The sequence below is a fragment of the Canis lupus genome, chromosome 1 (assembly GCF_003254725.2).
Source record: "Canis lupus dingo isolate Sandy chromosome 1, ASM325472v2, whole genome shotgun sequence".
NCBI classification, from domain to species: domain Eukaryota; kingdom Metazoa; phylum Chordata; class Mammalia; order Carnivora; family Canidae; genus Canis; species Canis lupus.
The window spans coordinates 107,869,924-107,887,981 of record NC_064243.1 but is presented as its reverse complement, the minus strand read 5'-3'; the positions used below and the strand labels follow the sequence as shown (position 1 = coordinate 107,887,981).

General features: G+C 49.7%; 1 protein-coding gene and 1 long non-coding RNA gene across 3 annotated transcripts in view; one reads left to right on the top strand and one right to left on the bottom strand.

Moving 5' to 3' along the window:
• Positions 1 to 17,969, top strand: part of GRIN2D (glutamate ionotropic receptor NMDA type subunit 2D) — a 35,616-nt gene extending 17,647 nt beyond the window's left edge. For both annotated transcript variants that reach the window (XM_035712053.2, XM_049094045.1), the window contains 5 exons: positions 30 to 259; positions 1,966 to 2,126; positions 15,679 to 15,866; positions 16,077 to 16,309; positions 16,481 to 17,969. In XM_035712053.2, the coding sequence (XP_035567946.1) occupies positions 30 to 259; positions 1,966 to 2,126; positions 15,679 to 15,866; positions 16,077 to 16,309; positions 16,481 to 17,821 (2,153 nt within the window). In that variant the 3' untranslated portion in view covers positions 17,822 to 17,969. The remainder of the gene's footprint in view (positions 1 to 29; positions 260 to 1,965; positions 2,127 to 15,678; positions 15,867 to 16,076; positions 16,310 to 16,480) is intronic.
• Positions 14,004 to 15,686, bottom strand: LOC125752531 (uncharacterized). Its single transcript, XR_007402289.1, has 2 exons — positions 15,030 to 15,686; positions 14,004 to 14,287 (listed from the first exon to the last, which is right to left on the bottom strand). It is a non-coding gene; the product is annotated as an uncharacterized LOC125752531 (long non-coding RNA).
• Positions 17,970 to 18,058: the final 89 nt, after the last annotated feature.

Below are 18,058 nucleotides of genomic sequence, written 5' to 3'. Positions count from 1 at the left end.
TCCATGTCCCCCCTCATGGCCCCCTGCAGGGCCTGGCGGCTCAACCTTCACCATTGGGAAATCCATCTGGCTGCTCTGGGCCCTGGTGTTCAATAACTCCGTGCCCGTGGAGAACCCCCGGGGGACCACCAGCAAAATCATGGTGCTGGTGTGGGCCTTCTTCGCTGTCATCTTCCTCGCCAGCTACACAGCCAACCTGGCCGCCTTCATGATCCAGGAGGAGTATGTGGACACCGTGTCCGGGCTCAGTGACCGAAAGGTGTGTGTGTCCGGGGAGAGGGGAAGTTGGCTATGGTTGAAGGTCAGGTCAGAGTTTGGCACCAAGGATGTCAGAAAAGGATTCCTGGGGGTATTTCCCCAGAAAGAGTTCCAAAATGGTAGAATAGAATGTTCTGGAAGAAAAAGATGATGTTTCATGATGAACTTTTTTTTTTTTTAAGATTTTATTTATTTATTCATGAGAGACACAGAAAGAGAGAGGCAGAGACATAGGCAGAGGGAGAAGCAGTCTCCCTGTGGGGAGCCTGATGCAGGACTCAATCCCAGGACCCCAGGATCACGACCTGAGCCAAAGGCAGATGCTCAACCACTGAGCTACCCAGGTGCCCCCACGACAAACTGTTTAAATATTCCCAGGAGAAGAGTGACCCCAAATGTTCTGGGGGGCAGTTGTGTCAAATGGGATATTCTAGACCAGTACTTCTCTCAAACTGTGAAAAACGACTAAACTGTGAACTTTCTCCAGTGGAGATCAATGCTTTTGTAAAGTACAATAGAAACAAATTGTGAGAAAATAAACATAAAATTGGAAACCAAGACATGCACAATTCAAACCCAAATTTTTATGTAGTTTCAACAGACTTAAAATTGTTATGTCAAATTGCTCTCAACTGTGTGGTGCCCAGCTAGCTCCATTGGTAGAACATGCAACTCTTAATCTCGGGGTCATAAGTTCGAGTCTCATGTTGGGTGTAGAGTTTACTTTAAAAATAAATAAATTTTAAAAATCCTTTTTTTTTTTTAAATTGCTCTAAGTGCTCACTCTCTCAATTTCCATACTTACCTCATCACAGATCACAATTTATTCGGGGACTGGTGGTTTGCAGAGCACACTTTGAGACTAAATCGGTTAACTGGGTATCATCATGACCTATTAAAAGGCTGAAAAACCAGTTCAGTGGATTGCAACAAGCATTTTCCCCCCAATTGAATAGAATAGAAAATATGTTTGCATCCTTGTTTTAATCATATATGCATTGAGATGCTTGACAATGCTTGACATTGAGCCAGCACACACTTGTATGGCTATGTCTCTTGTTAAAAGAGTAAACTATTGGGGCGCCTGGGTGGCTGAGTTAGGCATCCAACTCTTGATTTCAGCTCAGGTCATGATCTCAGGGTTGTGAGAGAGCCCCAAGTTGGGCTCAGGCTGAGAATGGAGTCTGTTTAAGATTCTTGCTCTCCCTCTGCCCCTACCCAGCCCACCTTGCAGCTCACACATGCAGGAGTTTTCTCTCTCTGTAAAGAAAAGGGTGAACTATTTCTGAATGGATTGGTAAATAGCAATTGCCTCTGCCTCTGGGACTTCCCATGATCCACCAAGTGAAGGGTTAATGCCTGGCCATCAGAGGCCTCTGAGACCCTTCTTGAACTCTGTAGCCAGTGTCTTTTCTGATTGGATCATGATCAGGCCATGGTGGGTGTTAAATATTTCAGCGTTACTCCTATGTATATATACGTGAGCGTGCACGTGTGCGTGTCTGAATGCATATATGGGAATATCTGCAGAGGTATCTGCTGGGTGGGAGTAGAAAAGGGTCATGGTGAGCAAATGTGAGAAACACTTCTGGACCAGGGTGCCTGCCAGTTGACAGGTGTCCCCCAGAATAGAGCATCTGGGTCAAGGATATCCTTGACCCAGATGGTCCCAGGGGGGCGCCCTAATAACTTCCCATCCTGCCCCAGTTCCAGCGGCCCCAGGAGCAGTACCCGCCCCTGAAGTTTGGGACGGTGCCCAACGGGTCCACGGAAAAGAACATCCGAAGCAACTACCCCGACATGCACAGCTACATGGTGCGCTACAACCAGCCCCGCGTAGAGGAAGCGCTCACTCAGCTCAAGGCAGGGTCAGCGCAGACTCGGGCTGGGGGGTGGGGGGCCACTGGGGACCTTGAGGATGCTTGAGATTGTGAGGGACCAGGGGTCACTCATCAGCTTCAGAGGTCAGCTGTGGTGGGGGTCAGCTTCGAGGGCATAGGTCATTGAGGGAGAACCAGAGTCCTCATGATGTTTTCAGAGATCTAGTACTTAGAGATTCTGGAGCCAGACTGCCAGGTTCAGATCCTGACTCTGTCTCTTCTTGGCGGTGTGACCTGGGGCAAGTTACTGAACCACTCTGAGCCTTGGTTTCCTCCTCTGTAAAATGGGGATAACAAAAGGACCCACCCTACAAGGCTGCTATGAGAATCATTATAGCTATTATTACTGGTTCATAGAATATATTATTTGCTGGCAGTAGTGCTGGCACGCTGTGGGTGTTTGCTGCTATATTATTATTTTCATAGATGATCACTAGATCTGAACTCACTGGAATCGACACTTGGATTAGGTTGTGGGTTTTTTTGTGTGTATTTTTAATGTCAGTTTCTCGAATCAAGGAGGTAGAGTTAAGTTCAGGCTCCGAAGTACAGACCAAGGTTACCACAAAGCTGAGCACAGTAACTCTCTCCTTGGCCCTCCCGTATTTCATCATTCAATATGCATTTGTTTTCTTGGTCCCTAGTCTATGCCAGGCAGTGAACAAACAGACCACAATCCCTGCTTTTAAGGGAGCTTAGGGTCCAGAGGTGGGAAATGAACAAGAAACGTACAAGTGGAAAAATCAGCATGATCCACAAAGGGATGGTAAGCCAGGGCATGACCGAACTGGGATATATTCACCAGGGTGTTCAGGACGGGCCTCTTGTAGGAGGTGTCTGGAGCAGGGCCCTGAGGAAGGTGAGGGCATGCCAGGTGGATTTGTGGAGGCAGAGCCTTGCAGGCAGAGGAAACGGTGTGCAAAGGGCCTGAGGTGGGAGTGGTCTTGGATTATTGGAGGACAAGCAAGAAGGCCAATGTGGCAGAAGGGCAGAGAGCTGACTTTGGGGGGAGATGAACATAGGCCATGGGTGTGAGCTCTGAGGCCAAGGTCAGGGCTGGGTTTTCTTTAAAGGGCAGGGAGAACCCATGAGGAGGGGAGAATTCAAGTAGGGGAGGGATGTGATCTGATTTTTGTTTCCAAATGCTCCCTCTGGCTGCCAAATGGAGAATGGAGGGATGGGCATCAATGGGATCTGTGTGGAGGCTATTGTGTCCTCTGGATCACCTTTCCCTATGGCCACCTTCTGCTCACCCCTCAAGTAGCCACTCCTTTTTACTCCTCTGGCTTACCTGGATTTGTTGAGCTGCAAGAAAGAAATCCAGTCGACCTGGTATAAGGAAGATGGTTGGGTCAGCATCGTGACTCAGGGGAGGCTCTCAGAACCAGTTGCCGAAGAGAAACCTAGGCTTTGTGGGATCATGAAAGTCATTCATTCATTTTAAAATGTTTTAAAGAGCACCAACCCTGTGCCAGGCAGTTCCTGCACTGGATAGCCATAGTCGACAAAAGAGGTAAGTCACCTGGATCCCTAGAGTACTTGAACAGACAGGTTTCTTTTTCCTCTCTCAGTAAGAAGTCCAAGGCTGGCACGATAGCTCAGAGATACCATCAACGATCCAAACTCTTTCCATATATTTGTTCTACCAACCTTGGTGCATAGACCTTCTTGCTCATTGTGATTGCCTCATGGTGACAGGATGGCTGCTGCCCCGCTGTGGAGCATATCTTGGTTCCAGGCTAGAAGGAGGAGGAAGAATGAAAGAGTGGAGGATCTTCTCCTGGCAAGGCCTTGCGTTTTTATTGGGGAAAGTATGCCTATCGGAGGACCTTCTGGCTATTTCACAGCCTGCGTCAGATGATCATTCCCAGAGGCAAAGGAAGTTGGGAAATCGACTGTGTTAGCTTTCCAGTCTCCGTCATAGACAATGGCAGAGGGAGAGGTTGCAAATGGAGATGGTGCCAGCCGAGCCATCAGCCCGAGTCCTGCCCTTGTGGAGTTTGTATTGTGTCACCCAGCAGCGTTTTCCTTGCCTCTTTTCCTTCTCTGGGGCCCTACCTCCTCTCTCTCTACTTCTGGGAGTCACAAGGTCTCTTGTCTCCATTTCTGCCTGTGCCCTCTCTGGGCCTTCTTCCCCTGAAAGCTTCTTCTCATTTCCCACTTGGTGGGCCTCAGCCCCTTCTCATCAGCCACCTTTTCTCTTTCTCTGCCCTACTTCACCCCTACAAAGAATTGCCCCTTCCTCTTCCACCCTCTCCCCCTTGAAGCACCAGGAAATCAAGGCATTTGGGGTAACAGACTTTTCTTTTTTACCCTGAGACTTTGAGCAGCCTCACGAACGTTTTCGGGGCTAGCAGAAGAGTCCAGAGGCTGCACTCTAACTATTGAAACTTGATCAACCACACTAGCCGGCCATTCACTATGTTGGTTCTTCCTGCCTTGACAAATGGACCTTCACAAACAGAAAGGGTAAACGAGTTCAAGTTCAGAATTCTGCCTTCCACAAGAGCACCTGACTCCCTGTCTTCCCACCCAAATATCTTTCCTTGCCTCTCGCAGCTTCTCAAGGCTGCCCGCATTCCTTGGCTCATGGCCCTGGATCCTTGGAACTCTGCTTGCATTGTCACGTCGTCTTCTCTGCTTGACCTTCCCCACCTCCCAACTTCCTCTTGAAAGGACCTTGTGACTACGTTGGGTCCACCGGTATAATCCAGGATGATCTCCCCACCCCCAGAGCCTTTATTTATTCACATCTGCAAAGTCTCTTTTCTACTGTAAGATAACATATTCACAGGTTCCAGGCATTAGGGTGTGGATATCTTTGGGGGAAGCTTTATCCTACCTACCCCAGGTTCCCAGAGCATAATCTCCAACAGAGGTGTGGGTTCTGGATGGGCACAACTCCTTGGCCCCAGGGACTCCTCTGGGAATGGGGGGTAGCATGGGAGGAGTCCTCAAGAGCATGCACTCCCTTGCCAGAGGTCTAAGATGGGTATTGAGTTCAGAGAATCCTGGGCAGAGGTGTTAGGACACAGAACAGAACAGGAAAAACTGCTTTTTAAATTGTGCATAAACCTTCTTGCTCATTGCATGCATGCATGCATGCATTCATTCTTTTCTCTAGAGACCACTTGTCCAGATTTTCCCATATAATGTGGGGGTGCTGGTGTCCCCCATGGCCTGGGAGTTCCTAGTAGTATCCTGGGGGGGGGGTGTTTAACAGCACTGATTTTTTTTTAAGATTTTATTTATTAATGAGAGAAATAGAGGCAGAGACATGGGAAGAGGGAGAAGCAGGCTCCCTGGAGGGAGGACCCCAGGTATCACAATACCTGAGCCAAAGGTGCCTCAACAACACCTCAATCAATCACTGAGCCACCCAGGTGCCTCAACAACACTGATTTTAAAACCAGATAGTCCTGGGTTGCAATGGGGACTAGGGGACTGGTGGGCAAACAAAGTCTTGTGCTCCCTTCCAGAACACCCTTCCTCCACTGGCCTCCTGCAATTTCTGCAGCTGTGGAGGCTGGTGGGCCCCTTCGCCTCACCCCTTTCCTAGGGCTACCCCATCTGGAGGACACCTCCTTTCTCTGTGCCTGGCACCCTTTGCCTTCACATTCCCAAGGCTCTGGAACAATGTTTCCCTTCCTCCAAATGTCTTTTAACCTCTCTTTAGCTGTTTTACTTGCATAACACCTTGTTAAAAAATAATAAGGTAAGGGGCCCCTGGGTGGCTCAGTCAGTTAATGGTCTGCCTTCTGCTTGGGTCATGATTTTGGTCCTGGGACTGAGCCCTGTGTCAGGCTCCCTGCCCAGCAGGAAGTCTGCTTCTCCCTCTCTCTGCTCATTCTCTCTCTCTCTCTCTCTCTCTCAAATAAATAAATAAAATATTAAAAATTAATAACAATAATAAGGTAAAAAGAGAAGATAGCTCCCTCTCCCCTCCTTATGTACTGTTCATGATTCCAGGAGTTTTTTCTAGCTTTTTTTTTTTTTTTTTGTAGAGCACAGCTGGGGAACCCATATATAGTAATTAAAATTTTTCTATTAATTTTATTGATATATTGTTTTTACCCCCAAATCTCCAATATATGATTTCAATATGTAATATAAAAACTAACGAGTTTTTGGTTTGGGTCTTTTTGGAAGTGTGTTATACTCAGCACATCTCAGTTTGGACTGGCCACATTTCAAGTGTTCAAGAGTCACATCTGACTAGCAGCTGCCCCTGAGGACAGTTTCAATCCAGAACTTTGTCTTTTTACCTTTTTTTCCTTAAGTTTATTTATTTGTAATCTCTGCATCCAGGGTGGGGCTCAAACTCACAACCCTGAGATAAAGAGTCATGGACTCTCCGGACTAAGCCAACCAGGCATCTCTTTTCTCTCTTGTGGTTCCTTTTTCTTCCCTTTCTTCTTTTCCCTACTTCATCCTCCTTCGTGTCCTCCTTTTCCTCTTCTCTTATTTGTACTTCTTCCCCTTCCTGGTCGTCTTCTCTGCTTGCCTCACCCGCAGATGTCATAGAGGATCTCCCTTCCCCTGAGGATCACGATAACATTGGCTCGAAACAACCCTCCAAAGAAGTCTGCAAATTCCTGTGCTTCTTAGGCTCACTCTGGTTTCAAGCTCCTCTTTGCTGGATCTAATTTCGCTTTCTGGAGCATCCCACTGGCCCGAGTGTGTCTTCCCAACCCCACAGCCATTAACCAAAATCGGAGCCCACCCCTTAAATCCGCATAAAAGCCTCCACTGGCCTCAGACCTGGGTGTCCAGTGCTGGGATTGGGGGTGAGCCTGGGAAAGCAGCTGTCCCCCAGAATGCAGCGCACGCTGCAGCGCGATTCTAAAGTTTTTTAGTGGCCACATTAAAAGACGTAAAAAGAAACGGGTGAAATTAATTTTAACAATGCATTTTATTGAACACAGTCTATCCGAAATATTATTGCAACACGTAATCAGTATAAAAATGGTTGAGACCTTTTACGTAATCCCCCACCCCCACCCCCTGCGCGCGCTCCCCCCGCACGAAGTCGGGCGTGCAGTTTACACTCAGCACATCTCAATTCAGACGCTCAGCATTCAAGTGCTGGGAATAGCCACTTGGCGTGCAGCTACCCTATTGGGCAGCCCAAACTACGTCATGTAAATGCAAATTTTCCTAGTGAACCTTAGGAACAGCCCTGGCCTCCACCCCCAGCCCCGCGAGACTCCCGCTTCCTTACTCACCCCTAAAGGATCCTCCCCAGCCAGCCAACTGACTCATCTCCCACCCCCCCCCGCTTCCGGTTCGTCCTCAGCCCCTCCAGGAAGACCCCTGGGAATTCCAGATCCTGTCTCTCTGTTCTGCAAAGCAGGGCAGCTTCCCCAGGCTCTGCCCACCCACCCCTTCTAGGGAGCAGGACGGGCTCTTCCTTGGGACGCAGGGGGAATGTCTACCTCTTGTACTTCTCCAGGTATGCGTCACATTCTCGGTCTATTTCCTCACCGTCAAAAAGCAAAAATTCAGACACTCAGGGGGACCCCATGTCCTAAATCCATTTGGTTCCTGAGTTTTGGAGAGCAGCCCCATCTCAAAACAATGAATCCGAATCTCTCCCGCCCCTGACTTCAGAGAATGATGAATACCTGTATTTTTTTTTCACCCAAATGTCAGCCACAACCCCCCACCCTTAAGTAAAAAGTTGCTTGAGGCTTCATTTGTGTCTTGTTGTTGAGATAGACTATGCAGATCTTAAGTGTGAAGCTCATGGATTGTCTGTATAACATGCAGATATGTTCACATGGCCAGATTAGGGTATGGACAATTTCCAGTTCCCCTCCAGTCACCGCAGGTTATCACAATAAACTAGGGTTGCCTGGTTTTGACTATCACATGAACAGAATCAGTGTACATAGTAGCTTTGTGTCTGGCTTGTTTTGCCCCACGCTCTAGCAGGTTTGCTCGTTGCTGTATCCCATTGAGCATACCACTTTATGAATATACCAGAATTCGTCCATTCTACTGTTGGTGAACATTTGGATTGTTTCCAGTGTTTGGCCATTATGAATGCTCTACTATGAACATTCTTGTACAAGTCTTTGGGGGACGTACACATTCATTCATTTTTCTTGGGTAAATCCCCATGGGTGGAACTGCAGGATCACAGGGAGATGTAGGCTTAGCTTCAAAAGATACTGCCAGACATCTTCCAAAGTGGTAAATGCCAACTTACACACCAGCAGTGCAAAGTTCTACTTGTCCCATATCCTTGCCAAAGCTTGGATCGTTCCCATATCTTTTTTAATTTACTATAGTGTTTATTATATATGAAGTTCTGCTCTCATTTAATTAGTTTATTATTAGTTTTCTGGGGCTATTGTAAATTTGTTGCCTCACTGTTCTGGAGGCTAGAAGTCCTCTGGGCTCCTTCTCAGGGCAAGGGAGGGAACTCTCCTTGGCTTGTGGATGGGCATCTTCCCCATCGTCTTCCATTTATGTGTCTCTGTGTCCAAATTCCCCCTTTTTGTAAAGACACCTTTTCTTTTTTTAAGATTTTGTTTATTTATTCATGAGAGACACACAGAGAGAGGCAGGGAGACATAGGCAAAGGGAGAAGCAGGCTCCCTGCAGGGAGCCTGATGCGGAACTCGATCCCAGGACTCTGGGATCATGACCTGAGCCAAGGCAGATACTCAACCACTGAGCCACCCAGGTGCCCCAGGACACCTGTCTTAATGGACTAGGTCTCACCCTAATTACTTTATTTTAACTTGATTACCTCTGTAAAGACCCTATCTCCAACTAAAGTAGGACCTCCATATACAACTGTTAGGAGAGACAGTTCAACCCATAATACTTTAGGGGTGAATATTATCATTCCCATTTTATAGATGAGGAAATTGAGGTACAGCCACAACCCATAGCTACTGAGTGGCAGAGCTGGAATTTGAATCCTGGCTGTTGGATTCTGAGCTCAGCCCCTCAACCACTACACTACATAGCCTCAGGTGGGCAGTGAAAAATCCCAGAATTACCCTCTTTGTGCCCCTCGCCAGCAACCTCTTGGATTCACAAAGGATACTGTGTATTTCTCACTGTCACCTCTTGCTCTGATTTCCTGCTTCAGCTGAATTCTTTTTCCCCCAGTATTCCTTTTTACATTTTCCCCCCTAACTTTTAGTTCTATTTTTATCAGAGTTAAACATCCACATAGTTTGGAGAGTCAAATACAAGATTTTTTTTTAAATGAAAACCAACAGTCTCCCATCTGCCTACCCCTCCATTTCTCCCACCTCAAGGGAATCTTTTACCTTATTTATTGTATCATCTTGTTGTTTGTGTCCCGTCTCTAAATACCATGTTTGTATGGCTACCTCTTGATTTTTCAATTTTAGGTATTTTCCATTCACTGCTTACTATGGAAGACACATACTCATACTCTTATTTAAATTACTCCAGCCTCCCACACTGTGATTCTGGCTAGATGAATATGCAGTGTTTACATGTTATGACTGTATAAATGCTCTCACAGCTGCCAGAAGTAGTAAACCATGATTACTTTCCTCTCCTACACAATTCTTTGTTTTTCCTGGAGTTAATAATTGTCTTTTTTTTTCCAGTTGCTTAGTGGCTGAGTTTTCTTTGTTAATTCAAAATTCTCTGTTAACTATGTGAATCTCTTCTCCACATACTTGTTCGCATCAGGTACTCCATTAATTCCATCATATCGAAGAAGTTTCTCTTGTGGCCCCTGGCCTGCTCCAGTCTGCTGCATAGCTACCATTTTGATGCCTTCACCTGCCCCCTGGTTTGGTTCCTGTCATATACTAATTCTCATTCTTCCTGAGTTTTTCTCTCCTCTTCTTCTGACAAAAGGCACAGGGTGGTGGTGGGGTAGGTAAAACTTTAGAGACACTGTGTATCTGAAAACATCTGTAGTCTAGATAGGCCTTCTGACTGGGTATAAAATTCTGGGTTAGAGATCATTCTCTTCTAGAATTTTGAAGGCATCATTCCTTTGTCTTCTAATTTCCAGTATTACTGTTAAAATCTAAAGTCATTCTGATGCACAAAGCTGTGTGTCACCTGTTTTTCTTTCCCTATTCTCAGTATGCTGACATTTCTCAGCAACATGTCTTCATTTATTTTCATTATTGAATCTTTCCATTATATCCTCATGGCATTCATTCTGGGAAACTTCCTTGATTTCTTTCAATTACAATTTCCCCCTTCCCTCCATTTCTCTCTAGATCTCTTATCCTTTCTTCCTGGAACTCTTATTAATTTGATATTGGGCTTCCTGAACTGACTCTTTATCCTCTGTTATTTTTCCATCTCTTTAACTTTCTGCACTACTTACTGAGAGCTTTTCTTGTCCTTATCTTCCACTCTTTTATTAAGCTTTTCATTTCTGGTATTATATTTTCAATTTCTAAGGACTCTTTTTTTAAGTTTATTTATTTTTATTAATCTTTACACTCAATATAGGACTCGAACTCACAACCTCCAAATCAAGAGTCACATGTTCTTCCAACTGAGCTAGCCAGGCACCCTATTAAGAATTTTTCTGATCTCTAAATTTTATAATATATTGTAAATATTATAGTATTACTTGACAGTAGCCTACATTTTATGATATGCTGCTATTCAGAGTTCAAAGTTGAGTATCTTGTTTCTCTGATGATATTGGTTGTTGTTGGGTTTTTTGCATTTTTTTCCTCTCTGCATAATCTGTTTCCTCCCTTCTCATGTGTTGGTTTTGCTTCTATCTTATTGAGACTTTATCGATGTTTAGTAATCCTTGGTAGTCTGTTTATACTTGGGAATAGAAGTCCAAAACTCTGGAATTGGTGGGCCTGTGATTACATTAGTGGGGTTGTTGACTGAACTTCACAGTAGGTGATCTGTCTGGACCATTTTTGTTGGGGAATTCAATGTTGATATTTTCTTGTCTTGTATCTCAGTCATATATATGTATATAATATATATGTATGCGTGCGTACATGTATCATATACATATTATAAATGTAATGTTTTGTTTATTTTATTAAAGATTTTACTTATTTTGAGAGAGACAGAGAGCGAGAGAGAGAGCATAGCAGGGAGGAGAGGGAGAAGCAGGCTTCCCGCTGAGCAGGGAGCCTGAATGAATGTCTTTTAACTTTCATATCATTAAGGTTTATTTTGTCAAGGAGATCATGATTCAGTATTTGTTTTCCTAGTTCCTCTCCATATTAAAAACATTACAAGGGCACCTACATGGCTCAGTTGAGCCCCGCATCAAGCTCCTTGATCAGCGGGTAGCCTGCTTTCTCTCTCTCCCTCTGCTTGCCGCTCCCTCTGCTTGTGCTCTGTCTCTGTCAAATAAATTAAATGTTTTTTTTTAATTAAATGTTTTTAAAAAGATATTTATTCAGGGATGCCTGGCTAGCTCAGTTGGAGACCATGTAACTCTTGATTTCAGGGTCATGAGTTCGAGTCCCACGTTGGGTGTGGAGATTACATAAATAAATAAACAAACATAAACAAAAAAAGACATTCATCCAATAAGTATTTACTAAGATCTTCTTGCATCAAGCACTGGGCTTGGTGCTGAAAGGGTATAGCAGTGAACAAATCAAAGTCCTTGGGACACCTGGGTGGCTGAGTGGTTGAGCATCTGCCTTTGGCTCAGGTCATGATCCCAGGGTCCTGGGATTGAATCTCACATCGGGCTCCCTGCAGGGAGTCTGCTTCTCCCTCTGCCTATGTCTTTGCCTCTCTCTGCGTGTATCTCTCATGAATAAATAAATAAAATCTTAACAACTTTTTTGAATTTTTTAATTTTAATTAAAATTTAAACTCAAAGGGCCATATATAGCTTGTGGTTACTACCATGGACAGCGCCAGGAAACCCCATCCTTACAGAGGGGTGTGAGGGAATTGGCAACCTCATGCGGTTCTGGCTGGCTCACATACCAAATGTGGTCTTGCCCTACCACAGAGGGCAGACAAGCTCACAAGAAGAGAAACAAAATACATCTCTTAGAAAGAAATGCAGAAACACAGCTTCTCCCAGCCAGTTCTGGAAGCCCATTTGGTGAGAGATATTCAATTTTTCACTCACACAGGAAGGGCAAAAAAAGAAACCTCACGTCCCCTTTCCATAAAATAAGCATTATTTTTTTACCTCTCTGATCAATTAAACTGTGTGTGCATACACACATCTTTATATATTCCTTACTGAAAGCACACACTATTCTCATCTTGCTTTTTCCATGGAGAGGCACCTCTTGGCATCTCTTCCATATGAATGAGATCTTACCTCTTAGCTTCATGCCTGGCCCACAGAACTTCCACCTCGACCCAGCCTGCATTCATTTGTTCATCTACCCTTTATGAAGCACCTGTTGTACGCCAGGTGCTGTTCTAGACCATGTGGATACAGCAGTGAACCAGACAGACAAGATCTGTTCCCTCATGGAATTTTTTAAAAAGATTTTATTTATTTTATTCATGAGAGAGACAGAGGCAGAGACATAAGCAGAGGTAGCTCCTTGCAGGGAGCCCGATACGGGACTTGATCCCAGGACCCTAGGATCATGAACTGAGCTGAAGGCAGATGCTCAGCCACTGAGCCACCCCCCTTCATGGAATTTAACCTCCAGCAGGAGGAGATGGATGATAAAATTAATAATCAAGAACATGTCATAGTTACAAGGGGATATGTGCCATGGATGAAAATACAGCTGGGTCACTCCCCCAAGTCTCGGAGGCTTGGGGAAGCTACAGGTCGCAGTATTACATATGTGCTCAGGAAAGTGTCTTTTGGGCAAACACTTGCAGAAGTGAGGGACAGAGCCAGGTGGCTATCTGGAAGAAAAATGTTCCAGCCTAGGGAACAGCCAGTGCAAAGGCCCAGAGGCAGGAGAGTGCTGGAGCCATCCAGGAACTGCGTGTGAAGGCCAGTGGGGCTGGGGCAGGGGGAGTGAGGGAAGCATGGGTGGGAGATGAGGGCAGAGGGGTAGGAGGGATCCAGGGGTGTCTGGTGCCTTACGGCCTTGTAATGTGAGGTAACTCCATTTACTGAGTAAAGTGGGAAGCCAGGGGAGGGTAGTGAGCTGAGGAAGGACCGGATGCTGACTCAAATGTTAAGATCCCTGTGGCGACAGGGCAGGAATAAACAGGAAAGGAAAGACAGATGCGGGGATTTTTAATTTTTTCCAAACCTAAGCCGTATCAAAGGCCGTAAAATGGGGCTGAGTGTCAGTAGAAGTTTAGTGACAATGGGAGGGGATCAGGAGTAGGGGGCAGGGAAGGAAGGTAGGCGTCATATTGCCTAAGGACTGAGCAAAAGGTTACAAGTGAAGGCTCTTTGGATCCCCTCTTCCTGTAAGCCCCCTCACATCTCCCTGCCACTAGAAGCCTTGATTTTTGGCTCTGTCTGCAATGGAGAGACCTGGGGGGGGTCTCCCCACACACCTCTCCCTTGCACCCCTTGAGGACTCCTGGACACCCTTCTTCTGTCTCATCCTAGTCCTCAGCTCCTCCATCCCTCCTCTTCAACCTGACTCCAGAAACCCTCAGCTCCTTCCACTTAAACCAGGGAAGCAATTCACCTTTCTCTCCCAAGGGCATCTTCCTAAACAAAGAAACCTAGAGAGGAATTACAGTTTGCCTACAAGGCAGCGGCGCCCGCAGGCAGTTGTGATATTTTTTCATATATATATATATATATATATATATGTTTCCAGATGGCAGCTGGGATCTCCCTGCCTGTTAGGATCCATATGAAATTAATTCATACCCCATTCTCCAGCCGTGGGATGGTGACTGCCCTCCCCAATTTTGTGCTCCTGGAGGAGCTTCAGAGTCTTTGTCTCACCCCCAAGTTTTTGCTTCAGCTAGAATCCTTTCCAAGTGTGGAATCTGCTGTCTGTCTCCCCATGTGGGGTCCATGGACTACTTCTAGCCTTTTCCTTCATTTCTCTTGCAACCAGTCATGTACACAAGGCATTTAGGTGCTCATGTGTGAGAGTGTAGATAGGGCTTTATTGAAAATTTGGGGTCACAGACGCATTTACATCCATAGGTAGGCAAACCGCTCCAAAACTCCTTTGCCTTCTCCACGTTCCAGTGTCCAGTCACGTGCCTTCATCTCTCTTGTTTTCCCAGATCTGCACTGTCCAATACTATTTAAATTTCAATTGATTAAAAAAAATTAAGATTTTATTTATTTATTCATGAGAGACAGAGAGGGGCAGAGACACAGGCAGAGGGAGAAGCAGGCTCCCTGTGGGGAGCCCAATGTGGGACTCCATCCCAGGACTCCGGGATCACGACCTGAGCCAAAGGCAGCCGCTCAACCATTGAACCACCCAGGTGCCCCTCAATTAATTAAAATTAAATAAAATTTAAAGTTCCGTCCCTTGGGTTCAACTGGTCACGTTTTGTGTGCTCAAAAGCCACATGTGGCTGGTGGCTGCCACATTGGATAGTGCAGAGAGAACATGCTCATCATTGCAGAATGTTCTTTTGGACAATGCTGGACAAGACAGGTACCTCCCTCTAAGACCTAGTCTGGAGTCTGCAGTAGAGATGACCAAAATTGCACCCCACAAAACACATCATTAAAAAAAAAAAAATTAGAGTTATGCTCTGTATGGGATTCCAGGACTCTTTTTTTTTTTTCCTCCCATGGATATACCCTGGACATCTTCATGCCAGATCATAGGCATGTTTCTTGTTTCATAGAAGAGTTACACAATGTTCCCCACCGTGAATTTATTTATTCACTTGTTCACTTATTCCCCAAATATTTACAACCACCTTCTTTGTGCTAGGAATTGTGCTGTGTCCTAGCTGGATCCTGCTTGAGTGGTGCTCGCAGTCTAATTGGAGAGGCTGAGATTAATCAAATAATCACAGAACTACCTGTACAGTGGCAGCAGTTGTGAAGGAAGTGACACGTGGCGTGTGCCACAATGTATTCATCTGCGAGCACTAATTCAATCTCCCTGCTTGTCTTCCCATCAAAGTTCAGAAATTAGGGCCTAGTGGGAGAACCGAAGCAAAGTGAGATGCGTGTCTGGGCCTGCATTTCCCATCTGAATGATGGAGATAACAGTTTCCAGCTCGCAGGAATGTGGAGAGGATGAATGAGTTATTACGGTAGATGGAACAGCATCTCACAATAGAAGTGATCGTTAGCGTTATTACTACGTGTGCGCATTCCCTTTCTGAGCCTCAACTGTCCCCTGTAACATGGAGGAGTTTGCAGAACCTTCTGGGGAGGGCTTCCCTGAAGACTGAACGGATCAGTCATAGCTACCATGTTTTCAGCACTTTCTTTGCACCAAGTGCCATCTTACCTTTACAATGACCTGGGAAGGGAGGTATTGCTGTAATCCCCATTTTATAGATGGAGACTGAGACACCAAGAAGCGGTACAGTGACTTGCTCAAGAGTTCACCACTAGTCAGGATTTGGAGCACTTGGAGGTTAGGGGTGACGGGGGTTCCGGGCTGGGCCATGAGGGCATCTGGGCGGGCCTGACCCTGCCTTTCATGCCCCCTGCCCCCAGGAAGCTGGACGCCTTCATCTATGACGCGGCTGTGCTCAACTACATGGCCCGCAAGGATGAGGGATGCAAGCTGGTCACCATCGGCTCAGGCAAGGTCTTTGCCACCACGGGCTACGGCATCGCCCTGCACAAGGGCTCCCGCTGGAAGCGGCCCATCGACCTGGCGCTGCTGCAGTTCCTGGGGGATGGTGCGCTGTACACAGGGATGCCTCGGGAGTGGGGTGTGGGGGACCAGAGCCCAGGGCCCTGGGCAGAGGAAGGGAGGAGGATCAGGACACCAGGGTCAAGGGAAGAGGGGGCTGGGTGCCTAGACTTCTATATCAGAGAAGAGGATCCTTAGATGGTGCCTGTGGAAGGTGACCTATGACACTGCGCCTCCCCACTCCGCCTTTCTCCAGATGAGATCGAGATGCTGGAGCGGCTGTGGCTCTCCGGGATCTGCCACAATGACAAAATCGAGGTGATGAGCAGTAAGCTGGACATCGACAACATGGCAGGTGTCTTCTACATGCTCCTGGTGGCCATGGGCCTCTCCCTGCTGGTCTTCGCCTGGGAGCACCTGGTGTACTGGCGCCTGCGGCACTGCCTGGGGCCCACCCACCGCATGGACTTCCTGCTGGCCTTCTCCAGGGTAGGGGGGAGAGAGGGAGGCAGAAGGGCAGAGCTGGGGGGAGGCAGGCAGGGATGCCTGGAAGTGGAAGAGACCCGGGCCGAGGTGCGGGAGAGGCAGGAGGGGCGGAGAGGGTAAGGCAGGCGGTCCCCGCAGGCCGCGCTGACCCCGCTTCTCTCGCCGCCCCCGCAGGGCATGTACAGCTGCTGCAGCGCGGAGGCCGCCCCGCCGCCGGCCAAGCCCCCGCCGCCGCCGCAGCCGCTGCCCAGCCCCGCGTACCCGGCGGCGCGGCCCGCACCCGGCCCGGCGCCTTTCGTGCCCCGCGAGCGCGCCGCGGTGGACCGGTGGCGCCGCGCCAAAGGTGCAGGGCCGCCGGGGGGCGCGGGCCTGGCCGACGGCTTCCACCGCTACTACGGCCCCATCGAGCCGCAGGGCCTGGGCGTGGGCGTGGGCGTGGGCGAGGCGCGCGCGGCGCCCCGGGGCGCGGCCGGGCGCCCGCTGTCCCCGCCCGCCGCGCAGCCCCCGCAGAAGCCGCCGCCCTCCTACTTCGCCATCGTGCGCGACAAGGAGCCGGCCGAGCCCCCCTCGGGCGCCTTCCCCGGCTTCCCGTCGCCGCCCGCGCCCCCCGCCGCCGCGGCCTCCGCCGTCGGGCCGCCGCTCTGCCGCCTGGCCTTCGAGGACGAGAGCCCGCCGGCGCCCGCGCGGTGGCCGCGCTCAGACCCCGAGAGCCAGCCCCTGCTGGGGCCCGGCGCGGGCGGCGCGGGGGGCGCGGGGGGCGCGGGCGGAGGGGCCCAGGCTGCGCCGCCCCCGTGCCGCGCCGCGCCGCCCCCCTGCCCCTACCTGGACCTCGAGCCGTCGCCGTCGGACTCGGAGGACTCGGAGAGCCTGGGCGGCGCGTCGCTGGGCGGCCTGGAGCCCTGGTGGTTCGCCGACTTCCCCTACCCGTACGCCGAGCGCCTCGGGCCGCCGCCCGGCCGCTACTGGTCGGTCGACAAGCTTGGGGGCTGGCGCGCCGGCAGCTGGGACTACCTGCCCCCGCGCAGCGGTCCCGCCGCCTGGCACTGCCGCCACTGCGCCAGCCTGGAGCTGCTGCCGCCGCCGCGCCACCTCAGCTGTTCGCACGACGGCCTGGACGGCGGCTGGTGGGCGCCCCCGCCCCCGCCCTGGGCCGCCGGACCCCCGCCCCGGCGCCGCGCCCGCTGCGGCTGTCCGCGGCCGCACCCCCACCGCCCGCGGGCCTCGCACCGCGCGCCCGCCGCCGCCCCGCACCACCACCGGCACCGGCGCGCCGCGGGGGGCTGGGACCTCCCGCCGCCGGCGCCCACCTCGCGCTCGCTCGAGGACCTCAGCTCGTGCCCCCGCGCCGCCCCCGCGCGCAGGCTCACCGGGCCCTCCCGCCACGCGCGCCGGTGCCCGCACGCCGCGCACTGGGGGCCGCCGCTGCCCGCCGCGCCGCACCGGAGACACCGGGGCGGGGACCTGGGTACCCGCAGGGGCTCGGCGCACTTCTCCAGCCTCGAGTCCGAGGTATGACGCGGCCCCGGGGGCCCCCGCGCCCCCTCGGTCAGCGCAGGCCACGGCCCGAGGGGGCGCGCGCAACGGACAGGACCCGCGTGGGTTGGGAAGGAAAAAAAAGGACCTGGCCGGACCCCGCCTGGAGCAGCGTCCTGCGCCCCCTCGCTTTGGGGGCACCACGAGCCGGAAGGGATTTGGTCCCCCAAATCTCACCCAGCCTGAAAGGTGGGGGTCTCGGAGCCCACTGGAGAGTTT